Source organism: Phaseolus vulgaris, chromosome 5 (genome assembly GCF_000499845.2).
Source record: "Phaseolus vulgaris cultivar G19833 chromosome 5, P. vulgaris v2.0, whole genome shotgun sequence".
NCBI classification, from domain to species: domain Eukaryota; kingdom Viridiplantae; phylum Streptophyta; class Magnoliopsida; order Fabales; family Fabaceae; genus Phaseolus; species Phaseolus vulgaris.
The window spans coordinates 18,088,897-18,109,271 of NC_023755.2; the positions used below are offsets into that span (position 1 = coordinate 18,088,897).

Sequence of the window (20,375 nt, forward strand, 5' to 3'; positions counted from 1 at the left end):
TGTCATCGCCGGAGAGTTGATAGTTGCTCAAATTTACTTTGAGTTAACAGTTTGCCAAGTTTGTTATAAGATTAACAATTTGCTCGAGTTAAAGCGGTACACGGAGGGTTAAGTTCAAGTATTGCTGAGTTCACGCAGTTGAGCAAGTTTCGCCCGTTATGATAGTTAAACCAGTTGATTGTGCAGCAGATAAGTTAGAAGATTATATATATATATATATATATATATATGCACATCTGTGCACATGAGCGTCGAACAGTTCGAACAAGATGAGAGTTATTACAGAATAAGGTAAAGCGTAAGAGTCTTCAAGGAGATGAGTCGATCGGGGGCACGATCTTGCCGTCCACCACCTCGTTGTACACTGAGAACTCAGAAAGATCGAGGTCGGGATATTTGCAAGCAAGCTGCTCCAAAGCAATGCTAAAGCCGGAGGTTAGAACCTGGGCAGCCTCGAGCTGAAGCTCGTCGATCTTCGCCTTGAACCCACTGTTCTCCTCGCGAACTCGAGCAAGCTCAGCAGCAACTTCACTAAGTTCCTGGGAAGCCTTATCCCAATCTTGCTCGACCTTTCCCAGAAGAATCTCTCTCTCAATTGACCTCTTCTCCAGGTTGGCCATCTTCTGAGCGTCGGTCTCCTTCGCCTCCTCTAGCGAGGCAATTCTTTCCCTCAGAGGGACAATCTTGCTCTCCAGCTCGACAGCGTCTTGGAGTTTGTCATGAAGCTTTTTGCGTAGCTCTTTGTTGTCTCGCCGTACCCTCTGGAGCTCGTCCTTGAGAGCGTTCTCAACTCGCGAAAACTCCAAGCCCTGCATCATCATATCGCCCTTGGCTTTTTCGGCTTCCGCTTTCGCGGTGCTTGCCACCTCCTGGTTGATCCGATTGTCGAGCTCGAACTTCTCCAGGGAGTCTTTGAGCCCTTCGCCGACGATTTGGGGAAGGCAATCGTCAACCATGGCACTTAGGCGCACAGTGAAGGACTTCAAAGCTTCTTGAAGAGCGGCTGGGAGGCCTGAGGTTGCTAGTGGAGGTGAAGGTTGGTGTTCACCACCGCCCTCGCAAGGTTGAACGGCGGGGTGAGCTTCGAGGCGCGGTGGTGAGGCAGGCGGCTCCTCGGCAGCTTGTGAGGAGGCTTGCGTATCAGCGAGTTGATCAGGAGCAGCCTCAGCAATTGATGCGTTTGAAACAGGAACGCCCCCAGCGGACTCAAATGGAGTGGAGGCACTGGGAGGGTCCTCGATGAAGTTTGGAACGACGCTCTCAATTGCTGGGGGCTCGGAAACCGCCACCCTCCTTCTTTTGCAGATTAGCCCATCCTCGGTGCTCTCATCCGCCTCTTCATCAGATACTACCCTGGGGGCTTTCCTTCTGGCCTTCCTAAATGGTAGCTTTTTGCGTTGGGGGGCTGGAAGAGCAGCAGCAGCGGTTGGGCCAGCTGGTGAGGATTGGCCCTGGGCGGCGGCGATCTCCACAACAGAGTTCGGGATCTTGTGCTAAGTCAACCGGCAGGATCAGTAACGCACTTAATTAACGCGTCTAATTAGAAAACGTAGCGCATTTAAGACATTGAAACACTTGGGAGCCTTTATAGTACCTTAAACGCTCGAAACAGAAACTGTATTAAATGACTTTAATTACCTGGTACCTGACTAAATGGTGTTTTTATTCTGACCTGGCTGTCGTACACGTGGAGGGCCTCACAGCGCCATGACCCCATCTGGGGACGTTTCTTCATGTGAGTCCTCCTGCTTGGGAGTGCTACTGTGCAAGGGGTGACCTTTTGGGTGCCAACTCATGCCCCCAATCCTCTAGTCACTCACTTTGAGGGCGTATCTGCCTTTCTCTCGTACCCTGCGCCTGGCTACCCTGGGCGTGACCCTCCTCTTGAGTCGTATCTGTCCCAAAGGCGTCTCTGGGGCGACAGGGGTACTTCACGAGTCAGGCTGCCCTACACTGGTGCTACCACTATGGCCTTGAAGCCACCTTTATCTTCTCTTCATCACTACTCCGGATTTATCGGGACTTGAGGCCTTCTCACGGCGTCGCTCCCTCCATGGTCTTTCCTACCCATGGGTATCGGGGAACCACACTGTGATCGCCTTGTCTTAGTGATATTTAATCTTGGTGACGCCCTGGTTGGGCGACGCCCTGCCTTGGCGACGCTTCCTCGTAGCGACGCTGACACTTGGCGTTTCTTCACCTGGGCGACGCCTTATGTTGACTTTTAGTCCGGATGTTGACTTTGACCTTGACTTTGTCAACGCCCGGATACAGGACGGTACACAAGCCCCCCAGTCTTAAGTCGAAGACTTGTCTTCAGCGCAAAGACTAAGGCCTCGCCCACGCCGTCTACGTGTCACCCTGATGACGTGTCATTCCCTGCTGACTCAACAATTCTCGAATTATTGACGTGACACTCTCTGAACTGTAGGGGCACTCTTAATGGCTGATTGGACATCCTCTGAGGCTGGGAAAGTAACACCTTTTGGGGCCACGCTTAATCGTGCGCCACGTGGCTCATCACACGGTCAGCCTCTAGAGTCCCTTGCGCTCCCCTTGGGCGCTTAATCCCTTGACACGCGGCACGATCTAACGGCTCCCAATTAGTGCCTCTTGGGTTGCAAATGTAACGTTCAAGTTACCCCAAACCCCGCGCTCACACCACTGTTCCATCCATTCTCTCTGCGTCTCCGCACTGTTCATCGCCTTCAAACCTTTTCTCTGCAACTTCTGTTTTTCCTTCGTGCTCTCCTTCCTCCCTCACTTTGACAACAAAGGTATGATTTTTGCATATCCACAACTCTTCTCCTTCGTCGCATTGCATAGTTTATTGAACTGCCTGGGACTGTTTACGTTTATGCATTACTGTGTTCTTCCGCTTCTCCTTTCTTCTCCGTTCTCTTCTCCCTCTTTCTGGGTTTTCTCGCGTGGGTGGCATTTCCTGGGGTTTTACCCCCTTTTCTGTCTTGGCATCACTTGTTAAAAACCTTTTTCCTTTCTTCTTTCTCCAGCTATTTATTCACACCATGACGCGCCCGAACTCAAAGTCTGGTTCTCCCCCCAAGACCCCCAAGTCCAACTATAAAGCCTTCTATTCATGGGCCCCCAACGAGCTCTTGAACGAGTGTACCAGCCTGACATCCTTCCAGGACCTGGAGAATCATCGTGGGGATCCTCACTTGTACAACTTTAATGCTTTCTGCCGCACCCATGACGCGCACATCTCTGTTCGTCCCGGCAGACCTGGGGAACCTATCTGCGTGGATGACAAACCTAGAAAGGGGAGTCCTTTCTTCTTCATGTACCAGACGGTGTTTAAACGCGTCGGGGTGCGTCTCCCATTTACGCCCTTCGAGAGCGAACTTCTCACCGAGATTAACACAGCCCCCGCCCAGCTCCACCCCAACAGCTGGGCATTCGTAAGGGGCTTTCAAATTCTCTGCTGGCACCTGGGCATCCTTCCCTCTATGGATGTTTTCTTGCATTTATTCGAGGTGAAGAAACAGGGGAAAAGCTTTTGGGTAAGCTTCTCCGGGATCGCGGGTAGGATCCTCCTCTCCCTCTTCGAGAACTCCTACAAAAACTGGAAAGGAAAATTCTTTAGGGTGTGCAGCGCCAAGCACGACCCCACAGCCTTAGACGGCTTTCCCCTGTACTGGACGGAGCACCCTAAGCTGCTCAGGGCCAAAGCCCTGGATGAGCTATCCCCTGCTGATAGGGAGGTATGCAAGGCCTTGGCTAGCCTGGGGATTGTCTTCGATACGTTGAAGCTTATCGCGAGCGAATACAACGCCCACGCCCTGACTTCATACTTTGGTACGGAGACTCTCCCCTTACCATCTTTTGCTATCTGTACCTTACTACCTAATGTTTGTTCCTCTGGCCTCTTCCACCTGTTTTCCATTGTGCCATGTGATGGATATCCACTAGGAGAGGATTTTATTAATGAAGGAAGAGGATTTTCACCTACACATTTGAAGTTCTTCCTTCTAGTCTTCTCACAAATTAAAAGAAGTCAAAGAGAAGATCAAGCCTAAAGATAAAGAAGTCTACAAACTCTCAAATAATAGGCTTCATATTAAATATCTCTCTTTATAGTTTCTTTTAAATTGTAAATAATATAGAATAATGTTTAGAAAGGTGCTTAGAGGGAAACATGAGACACCTCTTTTGTAAAAGCATCTTTAGGCTTTAGTTTAGCAAATTCTAGAAGCTTGTGGAGTGAGCTTAGTAAGGGGGGTGTGATCTTAGGAGCTTTTTGGGTAGCTTAGGGAATAAGCTATGTAAATGACCAGCCCTTACTCCTATAAAAGGAGGGCTTAGGTCCTTCACAATTCAGATTGGAATTTTATAGTAGAGAGACTATACTAATTTTGGAGAGAATTTGTGAGTTTTGAGTCTTCCTCTTCTTTGCCTTATCTTGTGAGCTATGGTGAGCTTCAAGTGGTGGCACTCCATCACTTATCTTGGTTCAAGGTTCCAAGTGGCGTGAATGGCTTCTTCCAATTCTCAAAATCCAGCAAGCATCTTCTTCTATAAGTGTTCTTCTTCCCTTTTCTTCAATTTTCCATTCGGTAGTTTTGATTCCTAGAGTTTACTTCTTTTTCTACCGTTTAATTTTGTGTTTCCAGCATTGTGTTCTTAATTCTGTTTTGGTTCAGTAGCTAGCTTTTAAATTCTATCCAGTTTTAATTCTTGTTCTTCTTTCCTTTTGTTTTGAATCAATTTGACAATACATGGACTTCCATATGAGTCTTGGTTGGTGCTTAGTTTTGGTGAGTTCTTGAATTTAGAACATTGATCCAATTCTAAAGTAAAGTGCCTTTCAAATCCAACTCAAGTTGTTCCTAAGAATGTCAAGAATCATGTGTTCTTGTAGTTACATTCACATCACCATGTGACTTACGTCTCATGCATCTACGCGTTTGCGGTTTTGTATAATTGCTTGGTTTATCTGAATGTAGGATCGGTGATGGATGCCTCCAAAAGGATGATGCTGGCGAAAGCGATGAAGGCCGCTCGTGCTGCCAAAGCGGGCGCCTCCTCCGCCCCTACTGCTGACCCAAACTCCCCATCAACCCTGCCTCCGCCACCACCGACCCCTACCAAAGCCCCACTAGGCTCATCTTCACCGTCCCCACATAGCCCCAAGGCGCTTCAGACTCCCGGCTCTCCTCCGCCCATCGCCGCCGTCCCTCTGGCCGTGGCTTCATCACCGGCTCCAACCCCCCTTGACAAAGGAAAACGGGTCCTGGAGATTATATCCGATGATGAGGACTCGGATGGCGTGGCACCCTCAAGAGGAGGAAATCTGCGAGGGTTCCCCTCCTACCAGCGGCGTCGCCCCAGGGGGAGGATTCCTTCAGGGACAACCCTCCAAGCGCTACTTCCCTTCCCCCCACAATGGTCCAAGAGGAAATAGGCGAAGGTGCCGAATCTGCTCCACCTCCGCCACCGGCAGAGGTCTCTGCTTCTCCCGCCTCCGTCGCTGCCGCCCCCGATCTTATCGCCATCCCTCCTCCAATTATGCATCTGATGAGGGGCTTCAGCGGTGGATCAATGCCAGAAGGCTCCGACAGGAAGGAGGGCATGCCCTTCTACTTGGGGGCCTTCTTGGCGGTGGCCCTTGAATGGCGCGCCCAAGCCAGAAACGCTGTTCTGCAAACTCAAACCCTCCAGGCCTTGGAAACAAGGGTAGCTGCCCTGGAGGAGGAAAAGAAGATTCTGGGACGCCAAAACAAAGCTTACCAAACCACCCTGAAGCAGGCGCAAGAGGCCAAAGAAGAGGATGAAAAACAACTGGCAGAGGCGGTGGAGCTGCAGGTTGACTCCTATACTCGGGAAGTCACTCTTCAAGTCCAAGTAACAGGCCTCCAGGGCATGGTCGAAACCTACGACGAAGTCCAAAAGGTCTTGAAGAGCCGGTGAAGCGAGCAGGCTGACAGACTGGAGCGTGTGGAGGGGGAGATGGCTACCCAGGCCAAGACTATGGGCCTTCTCCAGGTTGACTACGACAAACTACAGGTCGAAGTCAGTCGACTCCGTGTGGAGAAGGCAGGTTTGGAGAAACAAGTGGCTTCGGGGGACGCCATCATTGAAGAGTTAGAGAAGGATAAGAAGACCCTCGTCAACGACATGGCGGGTACCTTTGAGGAGGGGTTCAAAGAGGCTCTAGCCCAGGTCGTCTGTGAGAACCCGGGGATCGACATTTCCAACTGTGATTCCACTCATCACATTGTTGACGGGAAGGTCGTGCCCTTGGAGTTGGATGATTGAACTGCCGCCCTCAACCGCCACCCTTCTCCTTCACACTTTACACTTGTTTTTTGACCCTCTTCGACAAGCTTGTAATTCTTTGAACTGTTTGCACTTTCGTCACAACTTTGGGGTTTGCATTACAATTTTCGTGCTATTGAGCTATCGAATTCCGCCTGTATGATTTTACCCTCGTTTTTTGCCTTCACGTGCTTCGATTGTTTTGCCTGTACTTTATCCGTTTCTTTCACTGCGTTGGGCGACCCTGTATGCCCGGGAAAGGTCACGCGTCGATGCCCACGCCCATGGAGAGGCTTGCCTAACGGGGCCGTACCGTCCACGGGGTGTCTCAAACACCAAAGCGATCCGTCCCTTAATTCTTGGTGCCCGGCACCCACTCCTAAGGAGAGGCCTGCTACAGCAGCGCCGTATCGTCCCAGGGTGTCTAAAAACGCCGAGTACTCTGGGGGGGCAGTTCCCTCCATGGTCTTTCCTTCCCATGGGTATCGGGGAACAACCCTGCCAGCGATCCGCTGGCGTTTGGCGATATCGTCTCCCTCCACAGTCTTTCCTACCTGTGGGTATCGGGGAGGCGACGCCGCTAGTAACTAGTTTCGACTTCTTCGATTTCGTCTCCCTGTCTTTCCTACCTGTGGGTATCGGGGAGGCGGCACTGCTGCTACTTGGGTTAGCGACGCCTGCAACGTCTCATGCTGGCGTCGCCCTCTGCGCCTTTCCTGGCCACGCCTCGTGCGTCTCATGCTGGCGTCGCCTTGGGCGTTATCTTTACCTTGGCACTGACTTTAACCTTGGCCCTGGCCGACGCCTGAGGATAGCGAAGAGCTCAAGGTTTCACCTGTGCTACCCACGTGGCGCTTCTTGCGTGGCTGATGGGACATTCAGTCACTTGACTTGGTCCGGACACCTTCTGTGCCCCTGACCCACTCTCGACGGCGCATCGTACCCTTGGGCATTCTGTCGATACGACGTTTTCTGAGTTTAACCAGTGGTGCCAGGGCCATCCTTCCATCCTCTGCCACGTTCCTCGATCGTGCGATGCATCCATTCGCGTCGTTTAGCGCTATAACTGCAATACGTCCATTTGCGTCGTTTGGCGCTCTAACCGCAACATTTAATTCTTCAAAACTTTGAAACTGTCCCCATCATTTCTGCGCTTCTCGTAACCTACTTGCACCCTTTCTACTTGCACCCTCTCTCTTTTCGCGAAGAGTTCTTCTAGCGTTCGTTCCCATCAGCGTTTCAGCCTTGCAATACCAGTGGGCCACACGCCTTCAAACCTCCCTCATTCTGTTCAAGCATGTCTTCTCGTGCTCCTCCCCCCAGGGTCAACCCCAAGGACTTGTATACTTGGGCTTCGAGCGAGCTCCTTGACGAATGCTCATGCTTACTCTCCACCAGGGCCATAAGGGAACACAAAGGGGATTCATGGTCCTATAATGATGGAGATCAAGCCCAAGAGAACATGGAGGCCACTCATCAAGCTCAAGAAGAGGTGGAGGCACAAATGGAGGATGCCCATGGAGGTCAAAGTCCACCTCAAAGGATTACAAGAAGCATGTTCAAAGCCTTGGGAGCAAGAGGACATTTATTTTCTCTTTTTGTAGTGTCTTTAGTTGAAGGTGCTTAGAGGGAAACCTTAGAAACCTCTTTTGTTATAGCATCTTTTAGGTTTTAAATAGGACCTTTAGGGGGGTGTATTAGTAGATAGGTGTAGGTGTAGTTTTTGGGAGGTGTCATAGTAGAAAAAGGTCACACCTCCCATGTGACTTGTTTTTGGTGGGAATTTCAAATGAGTTTATTTGAAATTTCCCACCTATTTTTCAGCACCTTAGGCTATAAATAGAGGTGCTTCCTTTGTAAAATTCAGATTTGAATTTTATCTAAAGAAACTATACTCAAAATTGGAGTGAGCATTTGGAGAGCTTTGAGCTTCTTCTCTAGTCTTATCTTGAAGGACCATGGTTTCCTCAAGTGGCGGCTTCCACACTCATCTAGGAGCATCCATTCTTCTAGTGGCGTGATCATCCAACCATTCCTCCATCTTCATGAGCATTCTCTTCTCCTTCCTTTCTTCTTCTTCAATTTGTTCTTATTGCCTTGAGTTTTGAGTTGTTTTTGTTTCGGTTCCTTTAATTTTCCAGCACCTATTTTCTGTTTAGTTTTTAAATTCTGTTCGGTTCTTTTGTTTTGAAGTTCAATTCTGTTCGGTTTGTTCTTTTCCTTCTCCTTTGTTGATTCAATTTGACAATATTTGGTTCATCCAAATGAGTTTGGGATTTGGTACTTGTTTTGGTGAGTTCTTGATCTTAGAACTATGATCCAACTTCTAAGAAAGTGCCTCTACATTTTCCAGCTCAAGGTGATTCCTCAAAGTGTCAAGAATCTTGTTCTATGTGGCTATTGGAATCACATCATGTGGTATCATGAGTCTTAGGTTCATTCTTGTTTAATTGTTGAGTTGTGTGCACTTTATTTCAAGAGCTCTTTAATTTTTCTTGCAATTTAAGTTTCTGTTTTAGAATTTTAATTGAGTATTCTTGCTGTTTTTCTTTTGCTCCAAGTGTTTGTGGAAAGGTTTATGGCACTCATAATTCTTATGAGTATGGTTGCTCTTTTGGAATGGCATTATCCTTCCTAGAGTTTACCTTAAGCTTCCTTCCACTTGTTACAATTTGTGTTGTGTCTTTTAATTTTTGAATCTTGTTAAGTTTTGTCTTAGTCATGTTATTCCATATATGTCATTACTTCTAGTAGTACTTTTATTGTTTTGATTGTTTCTTGCTTTGGTGTCATATATTTTTTCTGAATTGATGTTGATCCTTTGAGCATTTTCTTTTTAGCATTGAGTTCATACTTGTATTCTAGACCTATACAAGTTCCAATACATCATTTTCTATTATGTCTTTGCTAGTTCATCATCCTGTTTTTTTATTCCTATTAGGATTCCTCTGTTTCTGAAAAAAGTGCTTACTGTTTTTCCTTATTGCAATTGATTTACGTACTGTAAAATTCTGAAATTCTGGATTTGAGATATTGAAAGTGTTAGAAAAGAATAGAAAAAAGAATCATTCAAAAATATGAAGTACACAAAAAATGATAAATAAAATAAAAAAAGTGTACATTCCTGCCGAAAAAAATACGGTAATCTGGCAGTGATTTTAAAAAATTTATTTCTCTCAATTGGCTTACTGTTTTTAATTGATTCCAGTGCCATTTTTGAGTTAACATCTTGAAGTTTCTGTGGTATAAATTTCATAATCCAGTTCGCTCTACAACGTTCCAGTTAAATCAGTGAATATCAAACACAGTTTGCATTAAAAAAAAATTTCCAGTAGCTAAATTTTTTTTTGTTTTCTTCATCTACTCTAGTGCTTTTCCTTAGGTATTCTTTTGTGTGCCTACTTTTCTCATTGAGTTCTTTATTTTCTTGATTGTCTTTCATTCTTACTCTTTGAGTTTGTCTTACACATAGTTTTCCTTTTGCAATTACCTTTCCTTGCTTATACCTTTTCTTGTTTGTCTTTATTGTTTCATTGGTTTTGTGGTGGTTTGCTCTTAAGATTGGTGTGCTTGCTTTGACATATTTCATTTGAGGATTCCAAGGCCTCAAGATCAGATTGGTGCAAGAACATTATTTCTTTGAGAGTGATATCTTTTCAGCCTTAAATTCACTTCGGCAGTTTCAATTGGAAAGCTCACTGTTTTTGCTAATTTTTAACTTGTTTGCTGTTTTGTGTGTTTGCTGTTTTTTAATTACAAATGGCTGGATCTTCAAGTGATGCATCCTCCAAGCAGAATTCTCCTTCCAAAGCTTCAATTCTTGGTGAATTACATGAAGCTCAAAGAACAATTAGAAGGTTGGAAGAGAAATTGCAAAAGATGGAGGTCAAACAAACTAGACCATCTCCTTCTATCCATGATGGACATCATTCTCATAGACCATCTTCAAGAGCTTCTTCAAATGATGTTGGCCGTGAAGATGAGCATAGGAGAAGGAGACCTCCACCCCAAGTCCATGGACAAAGACATCATCACCAAGGGGAAAGAATTCACTACGGCAATGGCTTCTACCATGATGCAAAGTCCAAGCTTCCTTCGGTCAAACTACCTTGTTTTAATGGTTCTAGTGATCCAAATGTGTATTTAGATTGGGAGGCTAAGTGTGAACAAATTTTTGAGATCCATGAGATCCAAGATGAGCATAAGCTCAAGCTAGCCACCCTAGAGTTTAGTGATTATGCCATGAAATGGTGGCATGGGATTGTAAAGGACATTATCTATCACAAGGGTCCTCCCGTGGACTCTTGGAACTCTTTAAAGGATCATATGCGCGCTAGGTTTGTGCCCCCACATTTTAGGAAAGACCTCATGTTGAGACTCCAACGGTTTCAACAAGGCACGCTAAATGTGGATGAATATTATAAGGAGCTTGAGACGCTTGTGCTTAAAATTGAATTAGAAGAAAGTGAAGAAGCCATGGTTGCTAGGTTTGTGAGTGGTCTTAGGAAGGATATCCAAGACATTGTTGAGTTACAAGAGTATTCATCATTGGGCTCTTTAGTTCATCTTGCAATGAAGGTGGAAGCCCAACTTGCTAAGAAAAACTCTTTTAAAAATGCTTCCAATAATGGATACTACTCCAAGTCTTGGAGAAACAAAACTTCTTTTTCAAAACATCCTTCCAAAGATTCTTCTTTCAAACCCAAGGAATCTAAGCCATCAACATCTAGACCTAAGTCTCCCACTAGAACATCTAACACTAAATGCTTTAAATGTATGGGTTATGGTCATATTGCTGCAAATTGTCCTTCAAAACGAAGTATGTACATGCATGAGGGCATTGTAGTTAGTGAGCATGATTCGGATTCTTCAAAGCATTCATTGCATTCTCATGCATCTAGTGAGGAAGAGAGTGAATGTCCACTTGAAGGGGACTTGTTAGTTGTGAGAAGACTTCTTGGACAAGTTTCACAACCTTTTGATGAAAGTCAAAGGGAAAATATTTTCCATACAAGATGTCTTATTCAAAACAACATTTGTTCCTTGATAGTGGATGGGGGTAGTTGTGCAAATGTGGCTAGTACAAGAGTAGTAGATAAGCTTGGATTGCCTACTATCTCTCATACAAAGCCCTACAAATTACAATGGCTTAGTGAAGTAGGAGAAATAATTGTTAATAAACAAGTCCTCATCCATTTCTCCATTGGAAAATACAAAGATGAGGTATTATGTGATGTTGTGCCCATGGAAGCCACTCATGTTCTTTTGGGAAGGCCTTGGCAATTTGATAGAAAAGTTTTACATGATGGCTTTACCAACAAATTATCTTTTGAATTCCATGGTCACAAGGTTACTTTAAAATCTCTCTCTCCAAGAGAAGTCCATGAGGACCAAGTTATCATGAAGAAAAAGAGGGAGAGTGAAAAAGATAAAAAAGATAAAAAAGATAAGAGTTCTAAGCCTACACTCCTTGTGTCTAGGCGTGACATTGAAAGGGAAATAGTGGCTCATCATCCTCTTTTTTTAGCCATCCCTAGAACTCTTAGCATAGAAACACTTGTTGATAGTCCTCATTGCTTGGAAAATTTGGTAGAAGAGTTCAAAGATGTGTTTCAAGATCCTCCAAATGGCCTTCCACCTTTGAGAGGGATTGAGCACCAAATTGATTTGATACCGGGCTCTTCTTTACCAAATCGTCCCGCATATAGGACCAATCCAAGTGAAACCAAGGAAATTCGCCAACAAGTTGAGGCTTTGATTGAAAAAGGGTGGGTGCAAGATAGCATGAGTCCTTGTGCTATGCCTATCATCTTAGTGCCAAAAAAGGATGGCACATGGCGAATGTGTTCGGATTGTAGGGCCATAAATAACATAACCATTAAGTATAGGCATCCCATACCTAGATTAGATGATTTGTTGGATGAATTACATGGTTCAAAAATCTTTTCAAAGATTGATCTTAAAAGCGGCTACAATCAAATCCGTATCAAACCGGGTGATGAATGGAAGACGGCTTTTAAGACCAACTTTGGTTTATATGAGTGGTTAGTTATGCCTTTTGGTTTAACTAATGCACCAAGTACCTTCATGCGCCTCATGCATCATGTTCTTAGACCTTTCATTGGTAAGTTTGTTGTGGTTTACTTTGATGACATTCTCATTTATAGCTTATCTTTGAATGACCATAGGTTGCATGTTAGGCAAGTTTTGGAAACCCTTAGGAAGGAACATTTGTATGCTAACCTTGCTAAATGTATGTTTGCTCTTGATCATATAGAATTCCTAGGGTTTGTTGTGAGTTGTAAAGGGGTCCATGTGGACAAAACCAAGGTGGTGGCCATTCAAAAGTGGCCTACACCGAAATCTTTGAATGAGGTCCGAAGTTTTCATGGGCTTGCTTCTTTCTATAGAAGATTTGTCCCAAACTTTGGTACCATTGCCGCACCACTCAATGACATAGTGAAAAAGGATGTGGTCTTTCATTGGGGAGAAGCACAACAAAATGCTTTTGATACTTTGAAAGAAAAATTGACTAATGCTCCCATCTTGGCCCTTCCTAATTTCACTAAGACATTTGAGATTGAGTGTGATGCTTCAAGCATAGGTATTGGGGCTGTTCTCCTTCAAGAGGGCCACCCCATAGCCTATTTTAGTGAGAAATTGAAGGGAAGTCATCTCAACTATTCCACCTATGATAAGGAATTATATGCACTTGTTAGGGCTTTGTTTACTTGGCAACACTATCTTTTTCCCAAAGAGTTTGTGATACATAGTGATCATGAATCTCTTAAATATTTGAAAAGCCAAAACAAACTTAACAAGAGGCATGCTAAGTGGGTGGAATTCATTGAGCAATTTCCTTATGTGATCAAACACAAGCAAGGCAAAATAAATATTGTGGCGGATGCTCTTTCTAGAAGATACACCTTGCTAAATCTTTTAACCTCTCAATATCTTGGTTTTGATCACATTAAGGAACTTTATCATGATGACCTTGATTTTTCTCTCCTCTATCAAGAGTGTCTTAAGGGAGGACACAAAGATTTTTTTATTCAAGATGGCTTTCTTTTTAAAGGAAAACGTCTTTGTGTTCCCCAATGCTCTATTAGATTATCTCTTGTTAGAGAAGCTCATGAGGGGGGCTTAATGGGACATTTTGGGGTTGCTAAAACTTTGGATGTGTTGCATGAACATTTCTTTTGGCCTCATATGCATAAACATGTTCATAGTTTGTGTGATAAATGCATAGCTTGCCGCAAAGCTAAATCTAAAATGCATCCCCATGGTCTTTATACTCCTCTTCCTATCCCTTCAATGCCTTGGGTAGATATATCTATGGATTTCATCTTAGGCTTACCCAAGACATCAAAGGGAAAGGACTCCATTTTTGTGGTAGTGGATCGTTTTTCAAAAATGGCTCACTTTATTCCTTGCCACAAAGTGGATGATGCATGCCACATTGCAAACCTCTTCTTCCAAGAAGTGGTTCGCTTGCATGGGATTCCTAGGTCTATAGTGTCCGATAGAGATCCTAAGTTCTTGAGTCACTTTTGGAAGACCTTGTGGGGCAAGCTTGGAACTAAGCTTTTATTTTCTACCACTTGCCACCCACAAACCGATGGTCAAACCGAGGTGGTAAATAGAACTTTGGGACAACTATTGAGATGCTTTATTTCGGGGAATCCTAGAGTGTGGGAGAATTTACTACCCCATGTTGAGTTTGCATATAACCGAGTAGTAAATTCTACCACCTCCCATTCTCCTTTTGAGGTGGTCTATGGGTTTAATCCCCTAACACCTCTTGATCTTCTTCCTATTCCCCTTCTTGACGATGTCTTGTGCAAAGATGGGGATGAAAAGGCTTCTTTTGTGAAAACTTTGCATAAAGACATCAAGAAGAGAATTGAGAAGAAGGTTGGCAAGTATGCTGAACTTGCCAATAAGAGGAGAAAAGCATTGTTGTTTGATGAGGGCGATTGGGTTTGGCTTCACTTGAGGAAGGATCGTTTTCCTACTCAAAGGAAGTCCAAACTAATGCCTCGAGGGGATGGACCTTTCCAAGTCCTCAAGAGGATTAATGACAATGCTTATGAGTTAGATATGCCTGATACATTCTTAGGTAGTCATACTTTTAATGTCAGCGATCTAACTCCTTTTTCTGTAGGTCTCCAGAATTCGTGGTCGAATTCTCTCCAACTCGGGGAGTATGATGGAGATCAAGCCCAAGAGAACATGGAGGCCACTCATCAAGCTCAAGAAGAGGTGGAGGCACAAATGGAGGATGCCCATGGAGGTCAAAGTCCACCTCAAAGGATTACAAGAAGCATGTTCAAAGCCTTGGGAGCAAGAGGACATTTATTTTCTCTTTTTGTAGTGTCTTTAGTTGAAGGTGCTTAGAGGGAAACCTTAGAAACCTCTTTTGTTATAGCATCTTTTAGGTTTTAAATAGGACCTTTAGGGGGGTGTATTAGTAGATAGGTGTAGGTGTAGTTTTTGGGAGGTGTCATAGTAGAAAAAGGTCACACCTCCCATGTGACTTGTTTTTGGTGGGAATTTCAAATGAGTTTATTTGAAATTTCCCACCTATTTTTCAGCACCTTAGGCTATAAATAGAGGTGCTTCCTTTGTAAAATTCAGATTTGAATTTTATCTAAAGAAACTATACTCAAAATTGGAGTGAGCATTTGGAGAGCTTTGAGCTTCTTCTCTAGTCTTATCTTGAAGGACCATGGTTTCCTCAAGTGGCGGCTTCCACACTCATCTAGGAGCATCCATTCTTCTAGTGGCGTGATCATCCAACCATTCCTCCATCTTCATGAGCATTCTCTTCTCCTTCCTTTCTTCTTCTTCAATTTGTTCTTATTGCCTTGAGTTTTGAGTTGTTTTTGTTTCGGTTCCTTTAATTTTCCAGCACCTATTTTCTGTTTAGTTTTTAAATTCTGTTCGGTTCTTTTGTTTTGAAGTTCAATTCTGTTCGGTTTGTTCTTTTCCTTCTCCTTTGTTGATTCAATTTGACAATATTTGGTTCATCCAAATGAGTTTGGGATTTGGTACTTGTTTTGGTGAGTTCTTGATCTTAGAACTATGATCCAACTTCTAAGAAAGTGCCTCTACATTTTCCAGCTCAAGGTGATTCCTCAAAGTGTCAAGAATCTTGTTCTATGTGGCTATTGGAATCACATCATATAATCACCGTGCCTTCACGAGGAGGCACGACGACGATATTGTTGTGCTCCCTTGCACTCTAGGGGAGCCAGTATACGGAGACGAACGGGCCAACAACGGGGTCCCCTTCTTTTACTTCTATCAGGTGGTTTTCAAGACCGTCGGCATGCGCCTGCCCTTCTCCAGGTTTGAGAAGGAACTGCTGACGGAGATCAATGCTGCTCCGACCCAGTTATATCCCAACAGCTGGGCTTTTGTCAAGGCCTTTGACATCCTTTTCGGGTTTTTGGGTTGTGCACCCTCGGTTGATATCTTTCTTCACTTCTTCGAGGTGAAGAGGCAAAGGAACAACCTCTGGGTAATCCTTAGTAACGTTCCTGGCAGAGTTCTCCTGACCCCCTTCCAAAACTCATTCACTGGGTGGAAAGGCCGGTTCTTCAAGATCTGCTGCTCTGATCTCGTTCCCTCCGCCCTGGATGGTTTTCCACTGTACTGGGTGAGGGAGACGAGGGCCCTCAAATCCAAACCCTTCAAGAAGCTAGCCCCGAATGACCAGGTGGTTTGCCGGATTCTTGCTGAGGCGGGAGGTTTTGACTCCGCCACCTTGATCAGTTTGGAGTTCAACGCTGGAACTCTCGAGAAGTATATATGTATGAGTCACTGCCCTAGAAACTTCCGCCTTTATTGCTTTCTATATGTGTGTGTTTTGCTTCTTGGCGTCTCTGACACATTCATCCCCCTTGGTGCAGGTTCGAAAATAAACCAAGAGCGGAGGTCACGACTTACCCGAGCCCTGCGGACTGAGAGCGGGGCGTCGTCTTCTTCCCGTGCTAACTCTGATGGCCACTGAAGAGTGGTTCGTTTGTGTTTTTGTATGAGTTGTAATGTTTGCCCTATTCGCATTACTCCCATTTGTATCGAACACTGCTTGTAAAATCAACTTTACTATACCATACTTGGTTTCTGTAACGCCGCTTTACTTTTGCATACATCTCATATATTGTGCGTTTTTCCTCCGTTATGTTTCTTAGCGGCGCCTGCGCTTGGGCGACGCCTTTCTTCTGGGCGACGCCTTCTTTCTTGGCGACACCTTTCTTCTTGGCGACGCCTTCTTTCTCGGCGACGCCTTTCTTCTTTACTGGCGACGCCTCCTTTACTAGCGACGCCTCTCGCCATTTCAAACGGGGAAAAGATAAAAACTGAAAACCAAGGCAAGGTTTTTTCTCAAACTTGTTTTTCTTTTATTTGGGTGACCTCATTAAAAAACCCCGGAAAGGGAAAAAGAGCGTCCCCTTTAACAAGACTGTTACATAGCTGCTTTACATAAGTCAACTAAAATAAAACTTCAGGTTGGCTGCATTCCAACTGCGCGGGATGGGACCCCCTTCCAAGGTCTCTAGGTTGTACGAGCCGTTGCCCTTAGCCTCGGTAACTCTGAAGGGTCCGGTCCACTTGGGAGACAGCTTATTCTCCAGCTCGTATGGGTGGGCTTTCCTCATAACTAGGTCGTCAATCTGGAACTGTTGTGACTTTACCTTAGAGCTATATTGCCGCTCTACTCTCCTCTTTACCGCTTGGGCTTTTATTCTGGCTTCCTCCCTGGCTTCGTCTAGTAGATCCAGGTTTACCCGCCTTTCTTTGTTGGATTCCTCAACAACAAAGTTTTGAAAGCGTGGCGAGCTTTCGTGTATTTCTACTGGGATCATCGCATCCGACCCATACACCAAACTGAAAGGCGTCTCCATGGTAGAAGATTGGGGCGTGGTGTGGTATGCCCATACGATCCTTGGTACTTCCTCCGCCCACGCGCCTTTGGCCTTCTCTAACCTTCTCTTTAACCCCCTCAGCAAAACTCTGTTTGCTGACTCTACTTGCCCGTTGATAAAGGAGGCTTTTATTAATGGAGGAAGAGGACATCCACCGTCACATTTGAAGTTCTTCCTTCTAGTCTTCTCAAAATTAAAAGAAGACATAAAATAAAGTTGAGGCCCAAGCCCAAGAAGGCCAAAGCCCAAAGAGCCCAAGTCCATCCCATGAGGGGCAAGGCCAAGCTTTGAAATACTCTTGTATAGTTTTAGGAGGTGTGGTTATTAAATAAAGGAGTGTGAAAATGTAAAATAAAGTCACATTACCCATGTGACTTAGGAGAGTGGTGTAGGTGTAGTTTTTGGGAGGTGTCATAGTAGAAAAAGGTCACACCTCCCATGTGACTTGTTTTTGGTGGGAATTTCAAATGAGTTTATTTGAAATTTCCCACCTATTTTTCAGCACCTTAGGCTATAAATAGAGGTGCTTCCTTTGTAAAATTCAGATTGGAATTAATCTAAGAAAACTCTACTCAAATTTTGAGTGAACTTTGGAGAGCTTTTGGATCCTTCTTCTCTAGTCTTATCTTGATGCATCAATGGAGTCCTCAAGTGGCGGCATCACTCTTATCTAGGAGCATTCCACACTTCTAGTGGCGAGATCATCCAACATCCTTCCATCTTCATGAGCACTCTCTTCTCCTTCCTTTCTTCTCTTTCAATTGTTCATGTTGTCTTGTGTTCTTGAGTTTTTTTGGTTCAGTTTTTCTGTTTTTCCAGCACCTATGTTCTGTTTTGTTTTTAATTCTGTTCGGTTCATATGATTAATTGTTCAATTCTGTTCGGTCATTCCAGTTTTAATCTCTTTGTTGATTCAATTTGACAATATTTGGTTCATCCAAATGAGTTTGGGATTTGGTACTAGTTTTTGGTGAGTTCTTGTCTTAGAACAATGATCCAACTCTAAGAAAAGTGCCTCTATAATGTCCAGCTTAAGGTGATTCCTAAGAATGTCAAGAATCATTCTCTATGTGGCTAGTGGAATCACATCACTACTTGCCCGTTGGTCTAGGGGTGTTCGACTGATGCGAACACTTGCTTGATACCTACCTCGGCGCACAAATTTCTCAATTGCTGACTGGAAAACTGGGTCCCATTATTGGATATCAAGCGCCTAGGTACGCCAAAGCGACACACAATGTTCTTCCACACAAAGTGTTGTACCTTGTGCGCAGTGATCTGTGCCACGGGCTCTGCCTCTATCCACTTGGTGAAGTACTCGATGGCAATGATCAAATACTTCATCTGCCTTATCGCCAGTGGGAACGGGCCTAGGATGTCAATTCCCCAGGTATGAAAAGGCCACGCGCTACATATGGATCGCAGTTCTTCTGGCGGCGCCTTGTGCCAATCAGCGTGCTGTTGGCATTGCTTGCAGCGCTGGGCGTGTCGCGCGCAATCCTCTTTTACCGTTGGCCAGAAAAACCTGCGCGTATCACTTTGGATGCTAATGCCTTCCCCCCACGTGGCTCCCGCAAATGCCTTCGTGGAGCTCCGTCATTATTCTGGTACACTCGACGCCACTTACACACGTTAAGATAGGGTGAGTGAAACCGTGCCTGAACAACACTCCATCCACCAGAGTGTATCTTGCGGCATTTCTCTTGATCTTCTTACCCTCTTCAGGCTCCACTGGGAGAGCCCCATCTGCCAGGTACCGTTTGTATGGCGTCATCCAGGTGTCTCCCTCAGCTAGGGCACATACCTGCATTTGCCTTCCTTCTTCGGGCATATCCGCGTACGTGCTGATGCGGGGCATCTTCAGCGTATCTTGGGTCAAAGAGCGATGACTCCTTGGCCTTCCTCTTGTTGTACAAATCTGGAGGACATCCACCCTGTTATCTTCCACGAATTTACGTGGAGCTTTGAGCGTCTCTTGGATCACTGTCCTCTGTTTACCCCCCTTGCCTGAGCTGGCCAGCTTCGCAAGCAGGTCGGCTCTGGCATTTTGTTCCCTTGGGACATGTATCAGCTCAAAAGCGTTGAATGCTCCCTTCAAAAACTGGACGTATCTCAGATACGCCGCCATCTGTGGGTCCTTCGCCTGGAACTCACCCGTCACCTGCCCCGTAATCAGCTGGGAATCGCTTATCACCAAGAGGTTTTGTGCGCCCATCTCCTTGGCCAGGAGCATTCCTGCGATCAGAGCTTCGTATTCCGCCTGATTATTACTTGCCTTCCGGTTGACCTGGGACGTCTTCGTGCGCGGCCTCAACCGTCGGCTAGGGACTCCTTCCCACTGGTTACCTGCGGATTCCTGCAAAGAAGGACAAAAAGGGCGCCCTAGCGGCCGTTTGCACTCTGATGCTCAAGTCAGCCAGCAAGAAACACCAAAAAATTAAGCACCTCCGTATCGGAGCACTGCGTATGGCACTCTGAAGGTGATCAAAAGGAAACTATCTCTAGTGTATATTTTCTCGTTCTGGCCAAAACCCTTCCCTAGTCCCTTGTGCAAAACCTCAAGGCTCGAGCAAGCAACTAGAGTGTTTCTGGAAAATTAGCCAAAAGTTCGAACCCCGTTCCCAACATTCTCGGCGCTATTTAAACTACCCTAGCATTTAAAGCGCCTTAAAGCGCTTTTAATCATAAAACGTAACGCACTTAATTAACGCGTCTAATTAGAAAACGTAGCGCATTGAAGACATTGAAACGCTTGGGAGCCTTTATAGTACCTTAAACGCTCGAAACAGAAACTGTATTAAATGACTTTAATTACCTGGTACCTGACTAAATGGTGTTTTTATTCTGACCTGGCTGTCGTACACGTGGAGGGCCTCACAGCGCCATGACCCCATCTGGGGACGTTTCTTCGTGTGAGTCCTCCTGCTTGGGAGTGCTACTGCGCAAGGGGTGACCTTTTGGGTGCCAACTCATGCCCCCAATCCTCTAGTCACTCACTTTGAGGGCGTATCTGCCTTTCTCTCGTACCCTGCGCCTGGCTACCCTGGGCGTGACCCTCCTCTTGAGTCGTATCTGTCCTAAAGGCGTCTCTGGGGCGACAGGGGTACTTCACGAGTCAGGCTGCCCTACACTGGTGCTACCACTATGGCCTTGAAGCCACCTTTATCT

General features: G+C 45.3%; 1 protein-coding gene across 1 annotated transcript; it reads right to left on the reverse strand.

Annotated features, from left to right (window-relative positions):
- Positions 1–308: 308 nt before the first annotated feature.
- On the reverse strand, positions 309–2,824 carry LOC137834062 (uncharacterized). The gene is made up of 2 exons (XM_068642127.1): positions 2,663–2,824; positions 309–1,493 (listed from the first exon to the last, which is right to left on the reverse strand). The coding sequence occupies exons 1-2, from the start codon at positions 2,822–2,824 to the stop codon at positions 309–311; spliced, it is 1,347 nt and encodes a 448-aa protein (XP_068498228.1).
- Positions 2,825–20,375: the final 17,551 nt, after the last annotated feature.